This window comes from Malaclemys terrapin, chromosome 4, assembly GCF_027887155.1.
Source record: "Malaclemys terrapin pileata isolate rMalTer1 chromosome 4, rMalTer1.hap1, whole genome shotgun sequence".
NCBI lineage: Eukaryota > Metazoa > Chordata > Testudines > Emydidae > Malaclemys > Malaclemys terrapin.
In genome coordinates this window covers 86,922,863-86,944,240 of record NC_071508.1, presented here as the reverse complement: position 1 = coordinate 86,944,240, position 21,378 = coordinate 86,922,863, and the positions used below count along the sequence as shown (strand labels likewise).

The following is a 21,378-nucleotide window of genomic DNA, read 5'->3' as shown; positions in this document are numbered from 1 at the left end:
GCTTTGCTGCCCCCTTGGCTTGCTGACCAAATCCATTCAGGCAGGCTCAGAGAGCCCCACACAGGGATTGTCTAGGACTATGGCCAACTAATAGCATTAGCAGAGCTGGAGCATGATTGGGAATTGGGGTTGTGAGGGTATCCTGGGGCTGATATGTAACTGGACTAGGAGGATGGATTTTAGTGCCTGATTGAAACTGACTCTGGCAACGGCCCTAACACCATGGCTAACATTAAGCCATGCAGACAGCTGCTGTGGACTTTCCCTGATACAGCCTTCATTTGATTACTCACAGTCTCTTTCTTTCCTTGTCAGAATTTGCCTATGGAGGGCATCCTTATCCTTTCAGTGGGATTTTCGAGATCACACCTGGCAGTGCGGTAGAGCTTGGCGAGACCTTTAAGTTCAAGTAAGGGCCCTTCTCCACACACCCTTCATCTTGCAGTTATCAATGAGCCTATTTAGGGTCAACAAATCAGTCCTGCCTTGCCATTTTGAGTCTCATCTTCCCATTACCTGCTCCCACCCCCACCATGTTTCCACCTGCTCCTGATTCAAAAGCAGTTCAACAGGACTCTTGGTGTGGGTGAAGGTTGTGCACAAGGATGTGGGGCAGTATATCTGAGAGAGTGCTCAGAGTGTTTTCCTCCTCTGGTTTCAAGTGCAGTTTGATGTGAACACAGTTCTTTTTTGTAATTTGGTTGTTTTCTTTTTGTGCTCCAGTTTTGCCATTCAGCAAATTCTGAGATGAGTACCTTGGTAGCTGCTGCAGAGCCAGTAAAAGGAGCACAAGAACATCACCCGTTGCTTTTTATGCTTTCCACAAAACCAGGAACTATTGGAAGTTTTCTCTTTTGTCTGTTCCCTATTGACAGAGTGGGAATACATTACTTTCTAGAGCAGAAGTGGGAGGATTTTAGATGCCCCATTATAAAATATTCAAGGTGATCAGATTTTGGGACTGTGGCTCAGTTAATGGAAGATGGAGCCTGTCTTCCCTAGATCACTGATTCAAATTTGGCTCAGAAGAAATTGACTGACTGGAGGATTTTACCCTCAGAGATCCATGGCCTATGTCAAATGAGCTTGGTGTGGACTTCTGACAGTAGGAACTGGATTTAAAATTCTCCGCCCCCATCACAGAAACCACCACCATAACTGGCACACTTCTTGGCAGTCTCAGCTGATGGACCCCGGACTGAATGGGTAGAAAAGTGGTCTCTGCAGCTCAGAGTTAAGGCACTTTTGCAGGGCAGTGTGTAGGGAAGGTCTCAGTGCCGCTGCTTGGGCTGTACCTGTTTTTGTGGATAAATAAAGGACATTAGTCTGCAGTGTTGGTCATTTAGGAACTTTTCACCAGCACTATGTACATGTAAACCAATCCTGCCAAATTTAAAGCCTAAATGACTTGCCAGTGTCTTGTTTTCTCTCTCTTTAGCCTGTGTTCGTTCAGCTTTTTTCACTGTGTCTTCCCATGTTTCCTGTTTTGTTTTTAAACTAGAGAGTCCGTTGCCTTGGGCACCACTGATTTCACAGAAGAGGATGTGGATAAGATTATGGAGGAGCTGGGCAAGGAGTACAAGGGCAATGCATACCATCTTATGCACAAGAACTGCAATCACTTCTCCACCGCTCTAGCAGAGGTTGGTATAGCTATTTTCTACTTATCTTTACTGCTTCAAGACCCAAGGCAATGCTCATGTGGGAACTGGGGCCAGCACAGCCATAACCAGATCTCTGGCTTTAATCCTCCTTGTGATGTTGCAAAAGTCCTTTGCTGTTCTTAAGCTTTCCAAAGCATGCAATCAGGAGGGTAGTGAGATCCAATACAGCAGGTTAATCGCAAGTAGGTATTGTCTGTATTGCTCACCTATAACTTATGTATCTGTGGTAAAGAGGCGGGAGCTGAAATAGTGCTATCGGGCAGGGGTACCTGCGCTCTGGCACACTGTATTGGCCACTCAACAGGAACTGAAAGGCCATATTTAAGTAGCATGTAAAATGTACATAATTTTTAAAAGCAGTCTTAAATTGCCCATGCAACCTTAATTCAGCCCCCTTGTGCACATGCCTTATGATAGTATATGATCATGCAATTAAAGCCTGTTTTTTACCACAGGACCCCAGTCTCATTCAGTGAATGGGTAGTTATTCGATATTTCTTTTTATCCTCCGCATTCCGTATGTGACCCCAGGTCTTATTTACCACACATCATCCGAACCCTGCACTGAAGACTGACTTACTAATTTCCTCATAGACTTTTCTATGGTACTCAACACTGTAGTATCTGAGTGCTTCACACATATTAATGAATTTATGTTCACAACACCCTTATCTCCATTTTACAGGTGGGGAGCTGAGGCACAGAGAGATTAAGGTAAAAAAAAATCCCCTAATTTTGGATGCCCACTTTGAGACACCCAGGACTTGATTTCAGAGTGCTTAGCATTATAGAGAGCTTCATATATTCAAAGCACAGCTTCAGTTACGGCTGTGAGTACTCAGCACTTCTGCAAATCAGACCCAGGGTTTCAGGTCAGGCACTCAGAAAATGAGAAACACACAATGAGTGCCCATCTGTGTAAAGTTTGGTTTAACTGACTTGCCCAGCGCCACACAGGATCTCTGTGGCAGAGGCAGAGAGACTCCAGTCAATTGCCTTAACCGTGAGAATGCTCTTCTCTGCCTGCAATCCCCTACCTGATTCACTATACACTTTCCAACTTTTGCAACAGATGAAGCAGAGGTCCTATAGACAAAAGCCTCTGTCACTACACAGTCTTGATTGATCCCCACACCAGGTCCATCCTCTGCACTGAATGAGGCAGGGGTCTTGTGGAAAAATGGTATGTGCTCATGTAATTAAAAGCAGTGTCATAATTGTGAGAATCAAAGGTTAATTTAGGAGGGAGCTGATGACTGGCTGACATACACCCAGATTTTCAATGGTTCTGGTCCATGTTGTCTATTGAAAGAGAGAAGATTCAGTATCCGTTATATACATTTTATTAGTATTAATAAACAAAAATAAAATCAAGAAAGCATATCGCTAAAAGGAAACTTCTATTAACACTGCTAAATTGAATTAAGAAATACAATTACCAAATCAGCAAGTTAACAGCAATATTGGATGGGAGTCAAATCATCAGATTTATTTTATACAACAGATAAACCTATAAATCATAAAAAGGCATCTCAGGAGGTGGTTGTCTGGTTATAAGTTCCAACTAAAGAACTTCATCCAAGGCAGTGCAAAAGACGAAATTTGACAATTCTTATTTGCCAATTTACAGCTGACAGTTTTAAAGTGGTTTAGTTCTCTACACAGAACATGGAACATGCATTCAATCAATAGCTTTCAAGAGACTGAGTTCAGGGTTGTTTAAACTTTCTTTCCAGTTCCTTTTCTGTGTGAACATTCTAGGCACTCATAGGCACACACACATCCACGCTTTCATCTTCTAAAATGCTGCTAAAAGGCCGGGACATCCTCCAATTAATAAAATAAGACAAAAACAGAAAAAGGAAAAATAAAATACATAAGATAACAGGATTTGAACTCTTTAGCTCTCATGGTCTCTGTAATCACATGGAATAGGAGCTGGAGCTGCAGTCAGGGAACCAGATGATGATGTAGCCGATACAGTGCTTGGTGCTGGGAGCCTGGGCAAAAGCTGGTGTAATCTGTTTTTGTTGTCTTCACTTCCTTTCCCCAAAGGTGGCCTGCTTTGTATACCAGGAGTGTCAGACTTCCCTCGGCTGGCCTGTTGAGCTGATGGACAAAGGCCCATGGCTTTAACCTTCTTTTTTATAGTTTGCGATTCTCACTCACTCCACCTTACAGCACCTCCCCCTGAGTCTTTGGGCAAATCAGGCGTGAAGTATACCTTGATCAGAGGTTAGGTAATTTTTAGGCCAGCATCAGTTTGAAAAAGAGCTGCTTAAGCCAGCAGTTTTAAAAATATTTATTGTTGCATACTACAAGCACTGTGGGGGTGAGTTTGTCACCCCCAAAAATATCCAAAATGAAAGAGGCGCAAGACCCCTTTTGAGGAAGTTAACCTCCCTCTCTCTTCCCTGTCCCCTTCGGGGGAGAAAGCCTTTGCTGATATCTTGCACCAACTTACCAAAAGCGAGGGCTCAAAATTCAGTAAAAATAGCTGGTTGCAAAGACCCTAGCAAAAATGCCAGCCTCTCAACATCCATCAGCAACATTAAAATTACATGTGAACATCTTCTAACAGATGTCTCTGACTTTTCTGGTAAACATGATCATTTGGCAACCTTCCTATTTTTAAAATGAGTGACAGGTCATGCAGCTTATGTCTTTGAAATTTCAGTCTTCTAGGGGAAAGATTTTAAAGCTTCTTATGATAAATCCCATTTAAACGAAAAATAGTTAAAGTTTATATAAAGTCTGTATTTTCATATATGTTATTTCTCTCTCAAATCACACACACACAAGGGGGCCAAATTAAGGTTGTGCAGGCAACTTTAATTTAGGCATTTCCTAATTTTTGACTGCTTAACTTTGCTTGACTTAATATTCTTTTCATGTGGGTTTTAATGTAACTTCCTATTAAACAAACAAACAAACTGAAAAAACAAATTCTATCATGTGGAGCCATACTGACCACCCACCGGAATCATCAGCAGGGTTTGGATCTTTGCATTCACAGTAAAGGGCAGTAGAATCATAGAATATCAGGGTTGGAAGGGACCTCAAGAGGCCCTGGAGGTTTTTCGCCTTCCTCCTTAACATGGGGCAGGGGTCGCTTGCTGGAGGATTCTCAGCTATTTGAAGTCTTTAAATCATGATTTGGGGACTTCAACAGCTGAGTCAAGGGAGAGAATTCTTCCAGGAGTGGGTGGGTCAGATTTTGTGGCCCGCATCATGCGGGAGGTCAGACTAGATGATCATAATGGTCCCTTCTGACCTTAGAGTCTATGAGACTATGAGTCATCTAGTCCAACCCCCTGCTCAAAGCAGGACCAATTCCCAACTAAATCATCCCAGCCAGGGCTTTGTCAAGCCGGGCCTTAAAAACCTCCAAAGAAGGAGACTCCACCACCTCCCTAGGTAACGCATTCCAGTGCTTCACCACCCTCCTAGTGAAATAGTGTTTCCTAATATCCAACCTGGACCTCCCGCACTGCAACTTGAGACCATTGCTCCTTGTTCTGTCTGCTTGATTGCTTGCTTGTTTGTTTGAAAAGTGTGAATTGGGAGTGCTTTGTTCCAGGTGGGCCTTGAGTGGGCCTGACTGGTATATAAGGGCAGTCAGCAGTGAACCAACTGAGCGGCGAACAGCAGAGGTTAACAGAGGGAGTTTGCCTGGGAGCTGTCTGAGAGGAGGTACGCTAAGTGCTGCATTAGGGGGACTGTGTTGGTGAGTATCTGAGTGTCTGCTGCTGGGACAGTTGGTCAGTTTGACCGTGTGCTTGCTTGCTTGCTTGCTTGAAAAGTGTGAATTGGGAGTGCTTTGTTCCAGGTGGGCCTTGAGTGGGCCTGACTGGTATATAAGGGCAGTCAGCAGCGAACCAGCTGAGCGGCGAACAGCAGAGGCTAACAGAGTAACTAGTAGCAGTAGTAGGCTGTTATCTTCTCTATAGACCAATCAGTGGAGGATGGCAGAGAAACACGCTTTGCCAGTAGGCTTCACAGATATTGGCTGAGAGCAGACAATTTAGAGACTCAGGACTCCTCAGTTCAATTTCAGGTTCTGAAGGGGTATGTAATCTAGTTGTTATAGACCCTTATGCCCCCAGCCTGTCTCTTTTCCCCATACTCCTATCCATCACAGCCCAGCTCTCACCCTTCTGCTCTTATCCATCCCCAATTCTCCACCCACCCTCCTTCTATGCTCCTACTGCACCTTGCCTCCAGCTCTCCTCCCATTATTCAAGCCCCTATCCCCTGGCTTCTGTCCCCCCCACTCCTCTGAGACTATGTACCCTCCAACTTATTCACCCTTTTGCTTCTATCCATCCCTGTCCCCTTCTGTTCTTATTCAGCCCCACCCCCACAGAGGCTCCTCTTCACCTGAGGCAGACCACAGCATCTATTTAATAATGCATAGCTACATTATGCAAAAGTGAAGAACTGGAAGTAAAGAAGAATATCGAAGTGTAGAGGTGCTGGCCAGGGCTCGTCCCGCTTCGGGGCGGAGGGGAGCCACACTGCCTCACTACACCAAGAAAAAAATTGAGGTGGGGATTTAGGTCAGCAGAATGTAATTACTTGCTCGGACTGGGAGTTGATTAGGGACACCAGGTTAGACATACAGCCCCATGCAAAAAATCCCCCAGGGAGCTCAAGTGGGTACATGTGGTCAGGACCTCTCTTGCAACCTCTCATCCAAGAGATGGCACTTTCAAGACTACTGTGCCCTTACACCATGCTTGGCATTGACTCACTTCTGACATGGAAGCAAGAGTGCTACCTACTGAATCATCAATGCCACTTCCTACAGCACACTGGCATTCCTTGGAGGTAGTGTGGCCTAGTGGATAGTGCATTGGACTGGGCTTCTGGAGACCTGGGTTCTGTTCCTGGTGCTGCTGCTGACTTGTTGGGTGACCTTAGGGAAGTCTCTTCACTGCTCTATGCCTCAGTTTCCACATGTATAAAATGGGAATAATGATACTGGCACTTTGAGATCTACTTATTGGAACTGCTAGATTAGATCTAGGTATTACTCCTGCTTCTACTATGATTATTATTACTATGTGTCAGGCCAATACTACCTGTGGTGCTCTCAGTGCAGACAAAATCAGGGGTGGCTCTATGAAGCTAGGGAAAGAACTATCTCATCCAGAAGGACTGAGCTGAGACAGCCCAAAAGCCAGTTGGCAATGTAAAAGTTAACATTTAATTTTTCACAAATATGGCTGGTGGGCCTCAAGGGTCAGATGGACAGCCGTGTGCTAGCTGACTGTGTTTGGCCTTCTTAATTTTCTCATTTGGTTGTGGCCCTGTTAATTAGTGTCCATACAGATGATTGGCTGGAAGTTTGGAGGCTACCGTCTGGTCACGTGGTCTGAAGGCAGACTCCACGGCACGTTAAGCAGACCGAGGTCATGTTGCCACAGAAAGAGGACAGAAAGGAGTAGGAGCTCTGTTCTCCCCATGGGGAATGGGTTAGGTTCTGAGTCCAATCTTAATAAAACACCCATTCTTCCCATTGTTCGGGCTCAGCTGATCGATTGAGCTCCCTCAGACAGAAGCCCAATTACAATCTGAGACAGGAATTTGAGCTACAACATTCAGATTTGGATCCAGTTGATAGCTGAGTTTTGGAAACACTTGATAGTTGAGGAGAAAAGGGGGTATATGTGTTGATTTCAACCTCTCTCTTATTACAGTAGGACAGATTTACTTTTAACAAGGCCTCAGCTTGACTTGCCTTGCTGTTTTATGCCCACCATTGTTGGTGGATGCAAATAGTGTGGATGCAATTGATGTCATTTAGATGTCTAACTGCTGGCCTGCACCCACATATTAGGCATCTAAATGATTCTAGCTGCAACCTTACCTAGCTGCCCCTATTGGTATCTTAATGGTTCATCTGGGAAGGGAGTGGGAAATTCGTGAATGTGGCAGCCTCCAGCAGGGATTTTCAGATGTGAATGTGCAAGAATAACCTGGTTCCCTTTCAAATTCTTCTAGGGCAGAGGCAAGTCTTAAACTGTACAAAAGTGTGCTCTGTGATCCTTATGACAGATCATGCATGACTGCTCCAAACTGTCCCTTTTGATGATGCATCCTCAAGCTGATGTCCCTATAATTAGGTACTGGATTGAGAACCACAAACTGGTTTTAATCTTAAAGGGCATTCATATTGGAAGTACACTGCAGGGCTGCAGTGACAGAAAGGCCAGTGGTCGGTTCATTTATTGGTTCTTTGCTCCCTGCTCTTGAAAGGGGAATGATTTTCTTTTTGATTTGTATGCGTAATTTATCTGAAGTGCCACAGAAAAGGTCACAACCTTCTTCATCTTGTAGCAGCCTCCCAGCCTGGAGTTATTTATCTGTCTTACAGTTGCTGTGAAACCCTCCTGCTGCTGCTTTTTTTTTTTTTTTTAAATAATGGGGGCAAGTAGAAAAAGGCTGAATCAGTCAATCCAACCAGGTCAGGTCTCCTGGGGCACAGACAGAGAATCCCTGACAGCTATTGGGCCAAACACTGCTCATATGCCTGTGTGAATGGGCAATAATTCTGCTTAAATCAATGATAGCAGAATTCAGCTGCGTGGTTGAAAAACTTGTTTTGAAAGGTTTCAGAGGGGTAGCCGTGTTGGTCTGTATCAGCAAAAACAACGAGGAGTCCTTGTGGCACCTTAGAGACTAACAAATTTGTTAATCTTAAGGTGCCACAAGGACTCCTAGTTGTTTTTGTTCTGAAAGAGCTCTCTGGGATGCTGAGATGAGAGTTAAGCATCCCAAATCACCTCCTAAATTATCATATTTTTTTTTAAACCTAGAGAGACTATTTAAAGAGACTGAAACTGATCCTGAAGTTAGCACATTAGGTTCAAACTCCCATGCGATTATTCTTTCAAAGTCTCTATATTTCTAAGACTATCTGTTTAGATTTGATTGGTAAAAATCACTTGTAGGAAGCAGTATCATCTCAGTGACCAATTCCCTTCTTACCAGGCTTGGTTTTTTCCTCCTTTTGCACCTGCTGCTGCCTTGTTCCTCCTTTATTCCTCCACTCACAAGCCAGTAGGTTCCCCATTGTCCAGCATCATCACTGTGTGGGCTAGTGGAATGATCAAGTGGAACCTGGCAAGGTTCAGAAGTTTGGTTTGGATTAGCACCTTGAACTGATTATCTGAACGTGTTGGGACAAATTCATGCACCTTCACAGACTTCAGTGGTGTTGCACTTCCTGATTCTATCCTTAGCAAAAATTCCAGTATGCTCCACTGAAAGTTTCCAAATGCTCCCTCTTCTGTCTCTGCTGGATTTATTTGGAAATCTAGGAACCAGTAGACCAAAGAGCTGCTTTGCTTTGTTTCAAAATTGGCCAAATGGAAAAGTAGTGTGGGAATGTGGAAAGCATTTCCATTTCCTTCCCCATCTATAACAAGATCTTCCCACCTTTGCATATCTATGACACACACACACACAAACACACGTATACCTTGGCCACCTCTCGCCAGTCTATGGGCAGTGTTAATCCTCCCCTCCCTATCTGAAATTCTTCATCATGTGATCACACCTTCCTCACACCCAAATTGGCTCAGGAAGTGGCGCCAAAGAGCAGTTTCCTAAATGGGCAGTGGTGAATGGTATTGAGGAATTAGTTCTCTGCTGATGCCTGATGGCTCTGGAGTTGGACAGGATCATGGAGAGGGAATTTAGAAAGATACTTTGGCTGGTGGATCATGGGTACATATATGAAGCTGATTCTAGGGATGGCGAACATGGTGCCCACTTTGGTGACCAAAGCTCTGGGACTAAGAGTAGTGGCAATAGTTATTTTAGAAAAAAAAAAAAAGGGTTGAGATAATGATGAAAATTTCATGGGTGAGGAGTGTCTCCTTGGGGAGAATAAAAGGAAGGTGACTGAAGAAGCTTGTGTCCTACTAGGCAGTTCTCATAATGTCACAAGACCAATGCTGCTCAGACATGCTTGGGGCCATAGCTACTGGCTCATACAGACTCTGGATTCTCACTATTAATTGGTAATGAGCCAATACCTAGAGTTCAGAGGCCTGATTTAGAGAAGCATTCGAAAGCTTGGCTGCTTATCTGCCAGCCTTTGAGTGGTAGCTTCTTTAGTTTTATCTGTCTTACTCCATAAAGGAACTTAATTGCTTCTCCTATTTAGTCAGAATGAGGGGAGGCTAGCACACTTATCAGCCCCAGCTAGGTCTGTGATTGCCCACAGATGAAAGACATGCTTGCTGGCAGCTACCAACACCAACAGGAATGGAAGGAGAGTGCGTATGAGGTCAGCAGTTAGAACGTGAGATTGTGAGCTAGGATTCCTGTGTTCCATTGCCTCTGCCGCTGACTCACTGTGTGACAATGGACAAATTTGCTAAACTTCTCTGTCTCCATTTTCTCATCTGTAAAATGGTGACAATAATACTTCCCTCTTTCATGGGCATAGTGTGAGGCCTAATTAACATCTGCAAAGTGCATCAGATCCTCTGATGACAGGTGCTTTAAGGGGCAAAGTATATATATTTTTTATTAAATAGCCTTAGTTGGCTGCCAGAAGAAAGAGAGAGGCTCCTAAACCCCTAAGCTGGTTTAGTTCAATCTGCAATAAAATACTTCAATGTCCTTACTAGGGCTGAACTGTGAGATTCCAAGCTTGTCAGAACCAGTTACCACTGAGCTTTGTAGCTAGAAATCTTTTGTGAGTTCTGGTTCAACTGATTGAGCATCACTTCACTCAGAGCATCCTGCTATGAGGGTTAGCCCAGAAACTCACAAAGGCAGTTGGGTTCTCTGAACTTTGGTAAACATCCAAACCCCCAAATTCTTTGGGGTTGTCATCCTCAGTAATGCTTATTTTGAAATTGCTAAGATTGTGTCAGATGGAGTCTGAATGAGGGATTATGCGGGGTATTGCAACCTGAGAGCTAGTGTGAGTGTTAACATGTGGGAGCTAAACTAGCAGTCTAGTGGACAGGGTGCTAGTGGCTGGCACCATGTTAAGATTATCAAGATTATGGGGGCAGATGGAGCTGGCTTGGGCAGGCACACCTGATGAAACCATGCAAATGGAATCTTAGAGGGAGGTATCTGTATGCAGTGTTGTTGTAGCCATGTCAGTCCCAGGATATGTGAGAAACAACATGGATGAGGTAATACCTTTTATTGGACCAACTTCTGTTGGTGAGAGAAACAAGCTTTTGAGCTATACAGAGCTCTTCTTCAGGTCTGGGAAAGGTACTCAGAGCGTCACAGCTAAGTACAAGGTTGAACAGATAGTTTAGCATAAGTAGTTATCACATATTCTAAGGCAGAGGTGGGCAAACTACGGCCCGCGGGCTGCATCTGGCCCACGGGACCCTCATGCCCAGCCCCTGAGCTCCTGGCCCAGGAAGCTAGCCCCCGGCCCCTCCCCTGCTGTTCCCCCTCCCATGCAGCCTCAGCTTACTGAGCCGCTGGCGCAATTCTCTGGGCAGCGAGGCTGCGAGCTCCTGGGGCAGCACAGCTGCAGAGCCATGGCATGACCTGGTGCTCTGTGCTGCGCGGTGGTATGGCTGGCTCCAGCCAGGCGGCACGGCTGTCTGTCCTGGTGCTCTGGGCGGTGCAGCTGTAGTGCCACCATTCACCGGTGCTCCAGGCAGTGCGGTAAGGGGGCAGGGAGAAGGGAGGGTTAGATAGAGGGCAGGGGAGTTCAGGGGTGTGGATAGGGGTCAGGGCAGGGAAAAGGGGGGTTGAATGGGGGCAGGGGTCCCGGGGGAGCAGTCAGGAAGGAGAGGAGGAGTTGGATGGGGCAGCGGGGGGCAGTCAGGGGCGGTGATTCCAGGGGCGGTCAGGGGACAGGGAGCAGGGGGTGGGTGAATGGGGCAGGGGTCCTGGGGGGGCCGTCAGGGAACAGGGAGGGGTGGATGGGGCAGGAGTCCCGGGGGGCCGTCAGGGGGCGAGAAGCAGGGGGGGTCGGATGGGGGCAGGGGCCGGGCCACGCCTGGCTGTTTGGGGAGGCACAGCCTCCCCTAACTAGTCCTCCATACAATTTCAGAAACCCAATGTGGCCCTTAGGCCAAAAAGTTTGCCCGCCCCTGTTCTAAGGGACCATTCAAGATGAAGTGGCCTGTTAACACCCGTGAAATCATAACACAGAAAGGGGGTTACAGATTGTTCTAATAAACCATACATTGTGTCTGTATTAAGATGATGATTTTTAGTGTCTAGCAAAGTTATGAATTTAAGCTCCCAAGGTCATCTTTACAAAGTGTTGTGCAGGTTTCCTCTGTGTAGCTGGAAAGCATATCTCTCTCCCCAACAGAGATTGGGTCAATAAAAGATATTCCCTCAATGACCTTGTCTCTGGGAAGTATCTGGCAATTCCTGATGCTACAAGATTTGCAGGTGGAGCCATATCCAGACAGGATACAAGATTTTGTCCCCCACCCCACCCTTATCATTCTGGGCAAAGGTCTCTCTATTGATAGGGGTGGTGGTGTGTGGTGGGGAGGGGGGTGCAGGTCTGTCACTGGTTGATAGAATCATGCTGGACAGGTTTGTGCCCTGTGTAATTGAAGCCATGGTGGAGTGGGGTTAAGCAGTCTTAAGATACCTGTTATGTGGACAGGTGGAGTTATGTTTTTTGCTTTCAGTGTGGTGGGTAAATGGGTCATCTTTCATACGGGCAGTTGGAGCCATGTTGAGATGGGGCAATTTGTTCTATTGTCAGGTGGAGGGTAGAGCTGTGCTGAGGAGCGGATGGCTGGAGCATACTAATTGGCCTCTTGCGATCTGTATTTCCTTTCTAAACCAAGGCAAACCTGCTGATGTGTGCAACAAACGTACCCCAGTGTTCTGATTGCCTTAAAAATTGTTTGATTGTCAGCAAGGCAGGTCTGCTGCATCAAGGAATGGTCAAACAAGAAAGCCGCTTTTTAGCTGTCAATGAATAATTCGACTCCAAAGCTGAATGCATCGGTGTCCGATTTTGAAGATGCAGCTGTTTTTGGAAGCTGAACTTGAGCATATCCCAGTCAAATAGTATCCAAGGTTTCTTCAGCTGATAATTACTGTTGGTTTGTTCTCCAAAGATGAGGCCCATGGAATGTGTTTGTGGGAATGGCATTTTGTTCAGCAAACACATATGAGCTATTCTGGTTAATGGTTGGCAGGGGGCAGAGACAGTTAGGAGGAGGGATGGGCCGCAGGAAGAAATAACAGAGAAACAAAGAACATCAAGTGTTTGCTTGTTTCGTTCCTGGTCCAATATCCACTGAAGTGAATGGAAAACTCCAACTGACTTCAGGGGGCTTTGAATGTGGCAAGCTGGGGGCTGGGGCTGTATATTTTTTCTTAGTTTATGTACCATGATGATTTACAGCATTCCATAGAAACTCATTAATAATGACATTCTGTATCCATAAATTCCTCCTGCAGTTTCAATTGGAGGTGATTTTTCTTTATTTCCTGCCATAAGGTTATGTAGTTTTGCTGTTGAATACAGCAGCTGTTTTATTTCAGGTTTGGCTACATTAAGGCAGTGAAATGAGCAGATTTCTAGGAATAGCTTCTACATCAGTTTAAGTTTATGAAGCATTTTAGGATTCCTTGGGATGAAAGATGCTATATTAAAGTCTAAGAGATTATTCTTTCATCACTAACCTTTCCACTCTTGGCTGCACTGAGTGATTCTCTCAGCTCAGTGAAAATGATTAACAGATAAATGGTTCAGAGAGGGCAACAAAGATGATTAAGGATATGGATCAGCTGACATATAAGGAGAGACTAAAAAGATTAGAGCTGTTCAATTTAGTCATAGACATGAAGGCCAGCTGATCACCTGGTCAGACCTGCACATCACAAGCCACAAAAACCTCACCCACCCACTCCTGTAATAGGCCCATAACCTCTGGCTGAGTTACTGAAGTCCTCAAATCTTGATTTAAATACTTCAAGTTACAGAGAATCCACCGTTTACTCTAGTTCAAACCAGCAAGTGACTCATGCCCCATGGTGCAGGGGAAGTTGAAACTCCACCAGCATCTCTGCCAATCTGACCTGAGAGAAAATTCCTCCCCGACCTCAAATATGATGAGCAGTTAGACCCTGAGCATGTGGGCAAGACCCACCAGCCAGATACCTGGGAAAACATTCTCTGTAGTAACTTGGAACCCTCCCCATCTAGTGTCCCATCTCTTGCCATTGGGGATATTTGCTAATATCAGTTGTGGATGGGCCATATGTCACTGTATGCAATCTCATCATGCCATCCCCTCCATACATTTATTAAACTCAGTCTTAAAATAAGTTAATTATTTTGTCCCCACTTCTCCCCTTGGAAGGTTTTTCCAGAACTTCACTCCTCTGATGGTTAGAAACCTTTGTCTAATTTCAAGCCCAAACTTACGGATGGACAGTTTATATACATTTGTTCATGTCAGTTTTGGCCCTTAACTTAAATAACTCCTCTCCCTTCCTGGTGTTTTTCCCTCTGATGTATTTCTAGAGAGCAACCATATCTCCACTCAGCCTTCGTTTTGTTAGGCTAAACAAGCTAAGATCGTTAAGTCTCCTCTTGTAAAGTAGGTTCTCCATGCCTCTAATCATCCTAAAAGCCTTTCTCTGCACCTGTTCCAGTTTGAAATTATCTTTCCTAAACATGAATTGCATACAGAATTCCAGATGAGGTCTCACCAGTGCCTTGGATAATGGTACTAACACTTCCCTATCTCTTCTGAAAATACCTTGCCTGATGTATCCCATGATTGCATTAGCCTTTTTCATGGCAACATCACATTGGCAGCTCATAGTCATCCTGTGATCAACCAATACACCCAGATCTTTCTCACCCTCTGTTGCTTCTAACTGATACGTCTCCAGTTTATAGCAAAAAGTCTTATAGCTAATCCCTAAGTGTATGACCTGCACTTTGCACTGTTAAATTTCTTCCTAGCTCTTTTACTACAGTTTTCAAGGTCATCCAAATCTTCTTGTATGATATTCTGGTTCTCCTCTGTATTAGCAATACCTCCCAATGTTGTGTTATCTGCAAATTGTATTAGCATACCGCCACTTTTATGTGCCAAGGTCATTAATGAAAGTGTTTAAATATGACCAGTCCCAAGACTGATCCTTGAGGAACTCCACTCGTAACCTCTCTCCAGGCTGACCGTTCACCTTTCAATATGACCCTTTGTAATCTCTCCTTTAACCAGATCCGTACCCACCTTTCAATTCTCATATTAATCCCCATTTTTTCCAATTTAACTAATAATTTCCCATGTGGAACTGCATCAAATGCCTTCCTGAAATCAAGGTAGATTCGATCTACTGCATTTCCTTTATCTAGAAAATTGGTTATCTTCTCAAAGAGATTATGTTAGTCTGCCACAATCTACTTTTTGTAAAAGTCTATTGTATTTTATCCCAATTACCATTTACCTCTATGGATTTAATTATTCTCTCTTTCAAAATTTGTTCTAAGTCCTTGTTTGCAATTGAGATCAAACTCATGGGTCTGTAGTTTCCCAGTCACTATTTTTTCCTTTCTTAAATATAGGTACTATATTTTCAATTCTCCAGTCATAGGGTATGACCTTCCCCCAAGTTTACACATTCATTAAAAATCTTTTGTTATTGGGGTGGCAATTTCATGTGCCAGTTCCTTTAATATTCATGGAAGGAGATTATCTGGGTTCCCTGATCTGGTTCCATTAAGATGTTTGAGTTTGGCTTCCAACTCAGATGTGATGATATCTGCTTCCATAACCTCGTTCCCATTAGTCACGCTGCCAATGCCCCCAAGCTCCTCATTACCCTTATTAAAAACAGGCAAAATATTCATGTAGGTGTTTTACCGTGCCTAAATTATCTTTAATCTCCAACCCATCCTCAGTGCTTAGCGGTCCCACTTCTTCTTTCCTTGTTTTATTTTTATTTAGATGGCTAAGGAACCTTTTACTATTGGTTTTAATTTCCTTTGCAAGGTCCATCTCTGCTTGGCTTTTGGCATTTCTCATTTTTCCCCTACACTTTCTGACCTCCAAGAGGTAGGTTTCCTTGCTGATGCATCCTTTTTTCTATTCCTTAAAGGCTTTCTCATGATACCCTATTTGAAATACTTGTTCATCCAGTTTCGTCTGGAACCCTTCTCTACAATTTTTTCCCCTTGCTTGGGATGCAGGGTTCTGATAGTTTCCTCAACTTTGACTTAAAGTAATTCCAAGCCTCCTCCACATTCAGATCCTTGAGTTCTTCAGTCTAGTCCACTTCCCTAACTAATTCCTTTAATTTTTTTAAATTTGCCATTTTGAAATCAAGGACCCTAGTAGCAGACCTCTTACAAAAGAGATGATTAAGGGGGGAGGGAATATGACAGAGGTATGTAAAATCGTGAATGATGTGGAAAAAGTGAATAGAGTAGTTTTATTTGCCCTTTTCCACAATACAAAACCCAGGAGTCATCCAATGAAATTAACAGGCAGCGAGTTTAATACAAACAAAATGAAGTACTTTTTCACACAATGCACCATTAACCTGTGGAACTTGTTGCCAGGGGATGTTGTGATGGCCAAAAATATAACTGAGTTCAAAAAAGAAGTAGATAAGTTCATGGAGGATAAGTCCATCAATGGCTGTTAGCCAAGATGGTCAGGGATGTAAGACCATGTTTGGGGCAACCCTAAACCTCTGGGTGCCAGAAGCTGGTAGGGGAAGACGGGTAGATCTTTCCAAAATGGCCCTGTTCTGTACACTCCTCCTGAAGCTCTGGTACTGGCCACTATCAGAGGCAGGATACTGGGCTAGATGGACCATTCTTATAATTGCCTGTGCTCACTCTTGGTCCAGCCTCAGTCCCGTCTATCCGCACTTGTGGGTAAGAACTTTGAATTAAGAACAGAAAACCCTTAAATTTTACATTTCCATTTTAAAGTGGTCCTATTGTCAAGCAAATGATATGAAATTTGCAGGTATCTTATTAAAATAAAGGCACATGTTCTCAACTGGCGTAAATTGGCATAACCCCACTGTAGTCAGAGGAGCTATGCCAATTTACACCAACTCAAGATCTGGCCTGAATTTTCCTGGTCATAGCAGCATCAGTGGCATAGCCAGGTTCTAACAGCAGGGGGAGCGAACACAGGAAAAAAAGGCGCCACCTGCTGCAAAGCAGCGAAGAAGAAAAAAGAAAAACCCAAGTCTTGCGGAAGAACCCACCGCGCCGAATTGCCGCCGAGGACCCGGAGCTGCCTGTGGGTAACCCGCGCTGGAGCCGCAAGGTAGCAGGTGCCCCCCAGCGGGCACAGGGAGGAGCGTCACCCAGCCGCCACAAAGCGAGGGCGGGGGGAGCAGGAGCCGCCGCCGCAAGATGCACGCAGCGGAGCCCAAAGACCCGGACGTGCTGGGAAGCGCCGAGTGAGTGCTCAGGGGAGAGGCCGCTCCCATCTGCTCCCCCCCAGCTACGCTACTGAGCAGCATGACATTTTTGTGTGTGCAATGGCATGAAAACATATTCCTCTTTTGCACAGCTCTAGATGGCAAGGAAAAAACCTAATCCTTATAACTAAGCTCGGTAGGACTAGCTTTGTATCAGTAAATGTCAATTTTACCATAAACACAGGCACAAAAATATTTCCATTGATGATGATTGAAATTTACAGATAGGCAAAGTAAGAAAAATGCTGCTTGAGTTCTAAGAGTTTGATTTAAGGATATTTACTTTGTATATTTTGACATGTGATGTTGACAATTTCTATTTCAATGGCTGTAAAGCTTAAACTTTTTGAATCTCTGTCAAGGCTGCTTCCCCACTTTGAACTTTAGGGTACAAATGTGGGGGCCTGCATGAAGACTTCTAAGCTTAACTACCAGCTTAGATCTGGTCCGCTGCCACCATTCCCAAATGGATTCCCTTCCCTGGGAAGCCTTGAGAAACTCTTCATCAATTCCCTGCTGAATACAGATCCAAACCCCTTGGATCTTAAAGCAGGGAGAAATTAACCATTCCCCCTCCTTCTCCCACCAACTCCTGGTGAATACAGTTCCAACCCCCCTGGGATCTTAAAACAAGGAGAAATTAACCATCCCCCTTCCTTCCTCCCACCAACTCCTGGTGAATACAGATCCAACCCCCTTGGATCTTAAAGCAGGGAGAAATGAACCATTCCCCCTCCTTCTCCCACCAACTCCTGGTGAATACAGTTCCAACCCCCCTGGGATCTTAAAACAAGGAGAAATTAACCATCCCCCTTCCTTCCTCCCACCAACTCCTGGTGAATACAGATCCAACCCCCTTGGATCTTAAAGCAGGGAGAAATGAACCATTCCCCCTCCTTCTCCCACCAACTCCTGGTGAATACAGTTCCAACCCCCCTGGGATCTTAAAACAAGGAAAAATCAATCAGGTTCTTAAAAAGAAGGCTTTTAATTAAAGAAAAAGGTAAAAATCATCTCTGTAAAATCAGTATGGAAAATAACTTTACAGGGTAATCAAACTTAAAGAGCTCAGAGGACCTCCCTCTAGCCTCAGGTTCAAAGTATAGCAAACAAAGATAAACACTCTAGTAAAAGGTACATTTACAAGTTGAGAAAACAAAGGAAAACTAACACGCCTTGCCTGGCTATTTACTTACAAGTTTGAAGTAGGAGAGACTTGTTTAGAAAGATGTGGAGAACCTGGATTGATGTCTGGTACCTCTCAGACCCAAGAGCGAACGACTCCCAAACAAAGAGCACAAACAAAAGCCTTCCCCCCCCACCCAAGATTTGAAAGTGTCTTGTCCCCTTATTGGTCCTTTGGGTCAGATGCCAGCCAGGTTACCTGAGCTTCTTAGCCCTTTACAGGGAAAAGGATTTTGGAGTCTCTGGCCAGGAGGGATTTTATAGAACTGTACACAGGACAGCTGTTACCCTTCCCTTTATAGTTATGACAATCTCAATAACTACATTCATTAAATAATTATTGCCTAATCCTCTATTGTCTGGACCCCCCCATAATTTCCCACAACTGTGAAACTTTAAAACCATAAAAATAAAAGAAAATGCTTAAAAATAAACATTGACATTATCCACTGAAATTACATGTATAAAAAAATCAAATTCTGCCCAGCCGACTTATAACAAAAGCCAGTTGATAAGTAAGAAGTGTCAGAAGGGTAAGCAAATTACCTAAGTGTGGCCGTTAGTTTTTGCAGGATTGGGAGTCTTGTTTGGGAGCAAATCTCCCCTCACTCCTAAGAGCTGCTGGATTCTACCTCTGATCTTCCCCTGCCTCCCGCCACTCCACCAACCTGTTGCTTCTGTATAGTTGTTAGAGAAGAGCAGCTGGGAAAAGAAAAACTGGAGTATCAGAGTCAACCCTTCAGGAAAGAGGCTGGTGGTGAGCTCATCACAACACACAAAGGGATTGGCCTAGAAGACATGTTCACCATGGAATCCACACTCCAAGGGGTGAATCTCTGAGTTGTGGCTGTTCTGAGCCACTGGCCTGGCGGGAACACTTGCTGGGAAAGAAGAATTCCTCTGTGTGCCCTTGCAATAGGTTGAGTGAATTACAGTCATTCATCCATTTGGTATGATAACCTTAATTCTAAGTGTCACCAGTAGTCCCAGTCTTAATTATACTCCGTCTTCCCTAGAGGACCTTCTGCTATTAGGCCACTTGTTACCGATCTTGTCATCCTGCAGCTGCTTGCTGTACTTAAAATCCTAGTCTCAATGAGTTTCACACAGGGGAACATCATCATAGGGCAGGCTTGGTTTACAACTGAACAGCTTGATACCATTGGTGGATTTGACTTGTTTTGTTCATCAAGATGGCATATAGTCCAGACTCTCAGCCTTTGAGTATCTCAATTGGAGCCCTGGTTGGCTAGGTTGAAATAGCACTTCATCACCCACAGCCCTAGAAGCCAGCTGTTTCATTTGACCCTGATTTTTTTTCTGCTCTCATAACTTCTCTGCTCATGGATTCCTATGTACATGTAGCTATATCCTCTAGTACAGGGACATGGAAGTGCAACTGCCATGTTTCCTGCAAGTGGGCAGGGGGAGCATGAGTGATGGTTTGGCAGACCCATCATTTCTTCCTGCTCTTTCTCTTTTGCAACCTCCTTTCCAGGTTCATTGTGACAGTGCAGAGGCTTGTTTCACTTTACATGAGGAAAGTGACTGGGATTCCAGGGAGAATCTCCATGAGTGACCATCTCGTACCTAGGGTGGACCAGAAAGTGATTGCACGGGGGAATCTGGGCATCCTGGATAGCCCTGCTTGAACTGATTTTAAAGCTTCTCACCCCTTTCCCCGCTGGCCTTAGGATACCAATTCCCTGAAAACAACCAAACTCCTGAGTCCAGTCATCCTCATTTACTAGTCTCAGCTGTTCTCTACACTGTGAGATGAAGGCCATTCACAGTACTGCTTCTTTAGTGCATGCACGTTGAATGCAGTCTGGCCTGAGCTTTATGGCATGTTGCCACTCAGTCTATTTTGTTGATCTCTGCAGGCTAGTTACACTCCCTGGGGTGAAAGTTCAAGTTTTTACACAGTAACTATAAAACAAATTTAGTCTACAATTAATTCCAACATGAAAACTTTACTAAGGCTTTTAAGGAAACTAAGCAGTCATGGGGTAACGGGGAAGGTCTTCTCATGGACCAGTAACTAGTTAAAAGATAGGAAACAAAGGGCAGAAGTAAATGGTCAGTTTTCACAATGGAAGGAGGTAAACAGCAAGGTCCTCCAAGGGTCTGTACTGGAACCTGTACTGTTCAACGTATTATTTAATGATCTGGAAAAGTGAAATGGCAACGCTTGCATATTCAAAATTATTCGAGATAGTTAAGTCCAAAGCTGACTGTGAAGAGTTGCAGAGGGATATCACAAAACTGGGTGACTGGGCAACAAAATGATGAAATTCAACATTGATAAGTGCAAAGTTATGTACTTTGGAAAAAATACAAATATATAACGATAAGTTCTAAATTAGCTGTTATCACTCAGGAAAGAGATCTTGGAGACGTCATGGATACGTCTCTGAAAACGTCAGTTCAATGCGCAGCAGTGGTCAAAAAGGCTAACAAAATGTTAGGAGCTATTTGGAAAGAGATAGAAAATAAGACCAAAAACCTCATGTGTCACAATATAAATCCATGGTGTAGAGTGTCTGGTTCTGGTCATCTCATATCTAAAAGGATATAATGGAACTGGAAAAGGTTCAGAGAAGGGCAACAAAGATGATCCAGGATACGGAACAGCTTCCATATGTTGAGAGACTCAAAAGGTTAGGGCTGTTCAGTTTAGAAAGAGGAAATATGATATATAGAGAGAAAATAATAAATGAGATGGAAAAAGTGAATAGAGAAGTTTTATTTGCTTTCCCCACAAACAAACAAAAAATAATCAGCAGGTTGAATACAGTAGAACCTCAGATTACAAACACCAGAGTTCAAACTGATTGGTCAACCACACACCTCATTTGGAACCGGAACAATGCAATCAGGCAGCAGCAGAGACCCCCCACCCCCCAAAAAAAGGCAATTACAGTTCAGTACTGTGTTAAATGCAAACTACTAAAAAAATAAAAGGGAAAGTTTTTTAAAAAAAGATTTGACAAGGCAATGAAACTGTTTCTGTGCTTGTTTCATTTAAATTAAGAGGGTCAAAAGCAGCATTTTTCTTCTGTGTTGTAAAGTTTCAAAGCTGTATTAAGTCAATGTTCAG

At 44.1% G+C, this 21,378-nt stretch overlaps 1 protein-coding gene across 1 annotated transcript in view; it reads left to right on the top strand.

Moving 5' to 3' along the window:
* LOC128835880 (deubiquitinase DESI2-like) overlaps window positions 1–21,378 on the top strand; it is an 82,705-nt gene that overhangs the window by 46,442 nt on the left and 14,885 nt on the right. Inside the window, exons 3-4 of the mRNA XM_054025756.1 lie at window positions 316–409; window positions 1,502–1,643. Of these exons, the coding sequence (XP_053881731.1) occupies window positions 316–409; window positions 1,502–1,643 (236 nt within the window). The remainder of the gene's footprint in view (window positions 1–315; window positions 410–1,501; window positions 1,644–21,378) is intronic.